This window comes from Actinia tenebrosa, unplaced genomic scaffold, assembly GCF_029948245.1.
Source record: "Actinia tenebrosa isolate PJP-AT-01 unplaced genomic scaffold, QUT_ActTen_1.0 PGA_scaffold12__29_contigs__length_12842862, whole genome shotgun sequence".
In the NCBI taxonomy this organism is placed as follows: domain Eukaryota; kingdom Metazoa; phylum Cnidaria; class Anthozoa; order Actiniaria; family Actiniidae; genus Actinia; species Actinia tenebrosa.
In genome coordinates, this window is record NW_028292572.1 from 1,192,709 (window position 1) to 1,201,422 (window position 8,714).

An 8,714-nucleotide genomic window follows, 5' to 3' on the forward strand; every position below is an offset into this window, starting at 1 on the left:
CTGGAAAACAAATAATTACCTAACCCTGAGGAACAGAGAACTCGAAACTAAAGCGTCATTATCGATCCTTTTTTCTAAACCAGTAGAAAGGAATCAATCCTTATTCAGCGACTTTCCGGGCCAGTGCCGCACAAAATTTGAATTAACGTTGACAATTAATCTCTAGGAAGCACGGCAGCTTTGAAAACAATCCTGTTGGTCCACCTAACTTAACCGCGTAAAAAGCAGTGTTTGAGAGGGTGTGATAAGTTTAATTTATACCGTTATCTGTGGGGTTCAGGCAGTCCCACTGCGCACTACGAATCGATATCAGCACGAAAGTGGAAATAAAGAAAAGATAAAAGTCTTAACAAACTTGTTTCTCAAAAAAAAATCTGGAAGAAAACCAACAAAGCAAGTAAATTGAAAGGGCAAAGAAGAAAGAGAGAGAGAGAGGAAAAAATGTTTGTGTGAGCGTCATGCCTTTTATAGTTTTTTACTTCTTCTCCATGAATAATGAATCCGAAGTATAATAAATAACCTGTGCCGATTCAGACAGCATGCATTATCAAAATGTTTTTTGTGGAAATTCTTATTTTTCGATCATGTTTTGGAAATTATAATTTGGGTTGAGGCGAGTTGTGAGGCTTCAGTTGCTAAGTTACAAAACTGTCCAAAAGTTTCAACCGCGATTACACGCTTTTGAAATACACTGCGGACGACATGCTTGTCATTGAATCTTAAAAATCTTCCTTGAGATTTTTTGTATGACTTTAGAGCCAAACTAAGACATAATTTACACTTCTCGAATTGCCTCGCGTCACTTGATTCGTTTGAATGAAAAAAGGCCATAATGTTTCTGATTGGTTGTTATTGAATATTTATGTCTCTTCGAGTGATTGACTATCGATCGTAGAGTGAACTCAATACCAAATTGTGGCTCAAAAAACTGATTAGAAATGTTTTAAAAGTTCGTAGTAGTTTTATATCGAGTCAGTCTTGCCAAAAGGATTGTCAAAATGGCAAATATTTTTAAGAGAAAAGGCTGTGGAATCATCGCAGCCGTGTTTTCGATCGGTGCTTTGGTAATGATAATAATGGCGCTGGTTACTGAGCATTGGGTCTATGCAGCTCTTCTGAGGAAGGGGGAAAATACAACAGCTCCGGGCGGAACTAAGGACTTTGGTTTATTTGATGGACATGTCACTGTCAACTTTGGTCTGGGCCAGCGAGGCAGAGATTTTAAGGGTATGGACTGACAAACTACTGAACATTACTATGATTTTATACTACCGCTACTCCCGGGATTTACTGCTACGAAAAAAATGAATCCAGCTCTCGATTTGTTGGTAAACTACGATCCTAAATGTTAGATACCTTAGCTATTGAAAATTCAAGTGTTAAAAAGAAGATGTCCGAGATTTATATCCATCTAAACGCCAATTTTCTACAGACACAATTCCTATATTCCGTAACAATTTTCACATAACTTTTTATCGTAACATCAAAGTCACTTTTCTTCGATCAAATATCACAAGAATACATATTTCTTTCCTCGATTTTCTTGTGATTTTAGTATGGATAAAGTAATATGTTATATTGTTAGCATATGTTTTGATATTTGCGGTTTGTTAGCCGACATTTTCTATGAAACTTCACAAAAACAGCTGGATCGTTTCTTTTAGTATGCAAACCTCAGTATTCTCGAAGACAAATGCCTCGAAAAAACTATTTCAAATTTGATCGCTTTTCTAGTTTTATGTTAAATCCAAGCTAGTAAAAGCAACTAGAATGACTCAGATGGTATTCTTTAATATTCTTATTTTTATTCTGATGAATTGTTTACACTTATGAATATTTAATTCTGAATGCATATATTGTATTAATTGATTCGTTTTTAGAACGGATGAATCAACAATTATGTTATTCATAAAACTAAGTATTCATTGTAAGTGAAGTTTAGAATGCTAAGTATCAATGACCAATCCCATAGTATGTAATAGCGCATGTTGTGCAAAAGGTCGGAACTTTTCGCCTGACTGCATAAGAAACGTCCAGATCTTTCAGTATGACTTGAATATTCCTATTTTAAGCCTACTCTGCAGGTTTAGTTAGACACCCATGTGAGATAGCCAGCTTCTTTCACTCGACATCATGAGTGTCTAAGGGAATTTTTAATGATTTAAGATTCTAATTCGAATGCTTTTACAGCTTTGTGTTTACTCAGTCAGTTAGAGTGCACGCACTAAGACTGTGAACATTAAATAGTACTAATTAGTACTATTTCATAAAGAAGCCTTTGTTTTCTATTGTTTAATTATCACTATTTAGTGCTAAAAATTAGTATTTGTTTCACGGATTTAGTGTGAGCACTCTAGTATATAGCCACAAGCAACTATTTTGGTTTTCCCTGGAATTATACTGGCTTGTAGAATCTTGGAGGTTGTTTTGATCTCTTGTTTTCTGGTTTGATGTCGTGAAAATAGTCAAATACAATAGTTTGAGGACTTATTTTGACATGTTTTGACTTTATAACATCCGCTAGTTGCCCCTCAGTCAACCGCTTGTTTGCCCCCCAGTCAACTCCAAAAAGTCACGTGATTGATAGTAAGCAATAGACCATTTCACGGATCCCGTTACTCAACCTCAGCCTCGTCAGCGTGTAATTATTCTTTAGATATTTGCCTACAGTCCGCAGTAATGAAAGGAATTTACACATCAACGAACAATTGAAACACTTAAAAATTTCACAGGTTGTAGGCAATTTCTAAAGAATATATTACACGCTGACGAGGCTGAGGTTGAGTAACGGGATCCGTGAAATGGCCTATTAAAGATATTTCCAAACACTAAAAAGGTTTCATTCTTATATTGCTAGTTTTCAATCATCCCCAATGGAGTGAAACATATAACAAAAGACACGGCGGCCATGTTGGTTGATATGACAAAACTAGAATTGCCCTATTTCACTATGACGTCACATCAAAACAATCTATTGTTTAAACGCAAAGGATCGTGATCGTCGGAGGGGGTCAAATCAGCGCAAATTCACCGAAAATTGTTCTAAAACCCGTATCAATTCCCGAACAGAAGTAGAATAGCCAGCAAATGCTCAGAATATTTTTAGTACATATTAACACATGTTATATCTGAAAACCAAGCCATTTTAGATTAACCTGTTTCGCTAGGGGCAAATTTTGTTGAATTTTCTATTGGATTTGGTGATTCTATCCCCCACATAAACAAGCAGTGACGTCATAGTGAAATAGGGCAATTCATTAAAAAGTCTTTTGTTAACGACCAAGATGGCGGCTATGACGTCATGTGAAAACGAAGAATAGGACCAGGAGAGTTCAAGTGCAAGTTCAAGTTCAGTGCACTCTCTTTTGCATGGAGTATTGCTAACTCTGATTTACAGTTATTTACAACATAAGGAGCTGCACGCTCAATTATCGATACACTGAAACAACCTCAAAATGATCGAACCCAACTAACCATGTATAATCTAAAATCTAATCTACTTTGTATTTTCAGTTAAAGACGAGTTTGAGGGCGTGGCTAATGATAATGCTATGTGGGCGACTCTCGGGTTTGCTCTGCTCAGTATTCCTTTCATCTGTATTGGAATTGGTATGCTCTGCTACAATGAGTTCTCCAAGACTAATCTAACCATCTGTGGGACTCTTGGTATCTTTATTGCACACAGTATAGCATGTAAGTAAACGCTTACTTGCGCGCTTGTCATCGCGGTTTCCAGCCAACAACAACAACAACATTTCATCATCATCATCATCATCATCATCATCATCATGATAAGAATAATAATAATGATAATAATGATAATGATAATGATAATGATAATGATAATGATAATGATAATAATAATGATGATAATATTAATAATAATTATAATAATAATAATAATAAAAATAATATATTATTATTGTTACTATTATTATTATTATAGTTATAAAAAAAACAGCATTCCGTTAAGCGCTTATTTCATCTCTGCGCTAAGCTCTTTACAATCAATGAATCATAATTTAAAAATTACTGCTAAAAATACTTTAAAAACTGGTAATAAAAGCTAGCTAATAAATAAATTAAATATAAAGTTAGATATAAAACTATCGATCTTACCGTATATATAATATTTAAAATATCATAGGCATGTTGGAAATAGCACCTTGCAAAAAAAAATACACGCCTGAAAAGCGTATAAATACAATTTTAAAAATCCTAATTAGAATAACAACAGAGTTTACCAAGGTAATTGCCCTATTTCACTATGACGTCACTGCTTGTTTATGTGGGGGATAGAATCGCCAAATCCAATAGAAAATTCAACAAAATTTGCTCCTAGCGAAATAGTTTAATCTAAAATGGCCTGGTTTTCAGATATAATATGTATTTAAAAACATTTTGAGCGTTTGCTGGCTATTCCACTTCTCTTCGTAGATTGATACGGGTTTTAGAACAATTTTCGGTGAATTTGTGTTGAATTGACACCCTCTCCGACGACCATGATCCTTTGCGTTTAAACAATAGATTGTTTTGATGTGACGTCATAGTGAAATAGGGCAATTAGCTGATTTAAAGGAGGACTAGCAAGTAAATCTTCTGAAATTTAATTCGGCTGAAACTTAAATGTAATAATCTTTAAGGGTCTAATAATCACTAGTTAAAGTTTTTTCTTTATATTCCAATGGAAAGTATTATATTTTTACAAATTTTTATAGGTGTCTGTGATGTCATACACTCAACACTAAGCATCGCTTCATACATTTCTTTGTAATAAATAACTTCATGTTTTACTTTATTTCTTATAAGCCCCAAGGTCCACTGTCGAGGGACTTAAAGTACATAAACTTGTGGTTAAAATCATCTTATGGTATCGATCTTTTCTTCAATACTGAGTATAAAACTAGCGGATATTTTGATTACCAAATACAAAGAAATGTATGGAGCAATGTTTAGTGCTGAGTGTATGACGTCACCAAACTTCTACAAAAATTCGCAAAAATATAATACTTCCCATCCGAATATCAGAAAAAACTTTAACCAGTAATTATTAGACCTTTAAGGATTATTCCAGTAAAAGTTTCAGCTGAATTAAAATTCGGAAGATTTACGTGCTAGTCCCCCTTTAAGTGCATTAAATGACTTGACGTCTGGGTTTTGTTATCGATATCAAAATAAACTTTCTCCAACGGTTGAAATTTTGAAGGATAGTAACTAAAACACGAGAATATAAAAAAGTGCTGTAATTGGCGTTTAATCTTTAAAACTAGTTCTTGAATTTCCCTAACCCTATTCCATATCTAGAAAAGCCTAAATCAGTTCAATGCGAAATGTGAACCGGGGAATCGCTTCCATGCAATCTCGTACCCAGAGCTCGAGACTGCGGCGAAGAACGAGGGCTCTGGCTCGGACTTGTAAAAATGAAAACATATGTTCCCGATTTCTAATTTTCATTTTGATCGGAGTAAAACCAGAACTCTGTTTTAAAGTATGATATTCATTGATTATATTTGACTTTAGAAAAATTGCGCATGCGCCAAAAAAATGGATTGTGCCAATCTCGTGCTCAGAGCCTGCGTTTCTTCTGGCCTGCGGCGAAGAACGAGGACTCTGGCATAATCCATTTTTTGAGACTAGGATTTCTTGGACTTCCGGTATAAGAGCGCATGCGTTAAAAGACTTGCCAAAAATTAAAAAAAATGCTCCCGATTTCTAATTCCTATTTTGATCGGAAGTAAACGCAGAACTCTGTTTGAAAGCAGGTTTGAAAGCATGATTTTCATTGATGATGTTTCACTTCCGGAAAATTGCGCAAGCGCAAAAAATGGATTATGCCAGAGCCCTCGTTTTTTGCCGCAGGCCGAAAGAAACGCTGGCCTGAGTACGAGATTGGCTTCCATGGAGCCATAGCAATCTCGCACCCAGAGCCTTTATTTTTTACTGCGCATGCTCGACGAAATGTCATACGCAGTAAAAAATAAAGGCTCTGGGTACGAGATCGGGAGCCATGGCTGCTGCTGCTTATTGACTGGGCATGCGAAAAACCCGCGGATCAACCTGCAACCAGTAGCCTCCTTTGCAGCCGCTGTGAGGCGCTTCCAGTTCCCGTCATTCCTCCAAATATTCTTGTACGGCTTTTCTTAGATTCCTCTTTCTTACATATAAAACATATATCGTTAAAATTCGGAACTGTTTTGGTCGTATTTTTCGCATTTACGTGATACATGTTCAAACATAAACTGCAAACTTTCTTATGCCATTTTGCACGGGAAAATAGAAAATTTGCATATCACCTAGCAATTTGATTGGCTAATAGAAAACAATGAAGAAAGGAATGTTGTTCAAGTTTGAGCAGACGCTAGTGGGGGAAGGACGGGAACTGGAAGCGCCTCACAGTGGCTGCAAAGGAGGCTAGCAACCAGCGAACCATACTTCGAAATTTATTAATGTATATATATATATTTTTTTTTCTTTTTTTTTTTTCTTTTTTTCCTCTCTCTTCAGTTCTGCTGATACTGGTTGCTGTTGCCGTATACGGCATACTTTTTGAAAGTCAGCTCAAAGAGAATGTACTACGTCCAGATGATAAAAGACATGGCTTCGATTCGACAGGTCTGGCGAGTCTCGAATACTCATTCTGGGTCCTATTGGGTGCTGCGGCCGTTGTCTTACTGAGCCCGTTCATCTTTCTTTTAAGTAAAGCTCACTTGACGCACTATTTTAAAACATCGCCAAAGGCATGCGAAGCTGCTGTTGCTGATGGTGTGATGCTGTATTAGTAATACTGATACCCACACACATACAACAGGACCATACAGCCATAAACGTTCCCAGATCGTGTCAGTATGTCAACTGCTAATAGACCCCTTGCACTAATTCCCAATCTAGGAATCAAAACAATTAAAAGAATTACCCTCTCTCGATAATTAAAATCTTTTTTCACGTTAACATTTTTTATTATTTTGACGGCAGGGTGGGGATTTTGTGCAAAGGATCTATTATTGGGAAGAAAGGTCCTGGATTAGCAATACGAGATAAAAGAAACGAAGTAGTTAATTCTTAGTCATCTCTGTTGCGCAGATTTTAACTTGTAGTTACTGTATAATAGTTTATATCTTTATGTTTGGTAGCGTCGAATACGGACGAGTATAGTATTGTTAATCAAACGGAGGCGAATCTAGGGTTGGCGGGTTCATTGTATGTACGTTCCCCCGCTTCCTGTCTATGCACGAGTGTCTCGAAAAGGCAGGATTACCATTCACTCCAAATCTGTCTCCACGTCTCCACGCAGGCATCTCAGGGAAGCTGTATAAGCTCCTAGATATCCTCCAAGCTCAATTATTCTATTTTAAAGGTATATATATAGATGTGAATATTCTGTTCTCATAGTTCAAAGTCATTACGAGACACTACAATCAAATTCAAGCCAAAACACTTATATAAACCCAAGCATAAATATTTAACGAGCAACACAAGTGCACGAGTGAATCTTCAAGGTTTGCAAATACACTTAGTAACGTTGTGAAAGGTCAGTTAAGTTTTAGATAATCTTTATGAATGAATGAATGAATGAAAATGAAAGAAAATGAAAACATTCTTTCAATTTCTTTCTTTCATTTTTTCATTCTTCACTTCTTTTCTATAATTGCATCTACCAGAGCACCCTTACTAACGAAATGACCCATAGCTCCTTTTGGGAGTCCCAGATCAACTTTAGGATGCGAACCTATTTTTATCGCATTGTCTCCATGGACAGAGTAAAAGTTTTAAGATCAACTTCTTAGAAAGGGCCTTAACCTAATAGTCGTAAGTTGAAATAAAATTATGGTAATGTAAAGCAGTGGTTTTAGCATTTTTTGAGAAGTATGTTGCACTTAAAGCAATGTATAAACTTGTTTAAAAAACGTCAGGAGTTCAGTACTGACAAAAACTACGAAGATAACTTTAGAGTGAAGATATTTTAGACTTAGAAAGAATCTTTCGAGTCAGTTTGTATCACCTTAATAAAATGTATTCAAAGTAGTTTTTAAGATAATAAAACATATCATGGTGGATGCCTGTATGTGTGTCTTTAAGGATCAGGTTTGTCTATCTCTAAACCCTCTGTATGTCTCTCTGTATTTCATTTTCAGTAATTCTGTTTCTGGAGTAATGTTTTGACATCCCCAAAGACATTATTATCGTTTCCTTCACGTTACCGTCTGCCTATAAAACGGCGAAACAAACGGATGAAATTTTTTTGGAAGGAGTTTGACAAAGTATAAGATTGATTTATAAATTCTGAAGCATGGGGGGATGAATGGAATAATAATTTAATACTTATATTGCGCGTGTTACATAGGAAGATGCTCACACGCGCATTACAAACTGAAATAGAAATATAAAAATATAAATCATGATCTAAACATACCATGTAGGACCGTTGCAGCAGCACCAAAGCAGGAGGGCAAGCAACGAACTGGCCATAAGGTAGTGTCTATTGCTCTGCATGCCCACCGAATCACGCCCAGCAGGAGTTTTTGCAAGGGGTCAATGGATAATAATAATCATGGGTGTGTATGTATATATATCAAATCTGATTATAAAACTTATCAGCAAAATGCTTATTGAATAAATGCGTTTTAAGCAGCTTCTTGAATGATTGCGTGCTACCGGCAGTGCCGATTTCTGCTGGAAGAGCGTTCCACAGCTTAGGCGCAGCAACTTCAAATGCG

At 36.1% G+C, this 8,714-nt stretch overlaps 1 protein-coding gene across 1 annotated transcript; it reads left to right on the top strand.

The window, feature by feature from the left end:
* The first annotated feature begins 860 nt into the window (after window positions 1-860).
* LOC116291281 (uncharacterized) lies at window positions 861-8,054 on the top strand. The gene is made up of 3 exons (XM_031698438.2): window positions 861-1,227; window positions 3,514-3,693; window positions 6,505-8,054. Exons 1-3 carry the CDS (start codon window positions 999-1,001, stop codon window positions 6,777-6,779), a joined length of 684 nt encoding a protein of 227 aa, XP_031554298.1. The 5' UTR covers window positions 861-998; the 3' UTR covers window positions 6,780-8,054.
* Window positions 8,055-8,714: the final 660 nt, after the last annotated feature.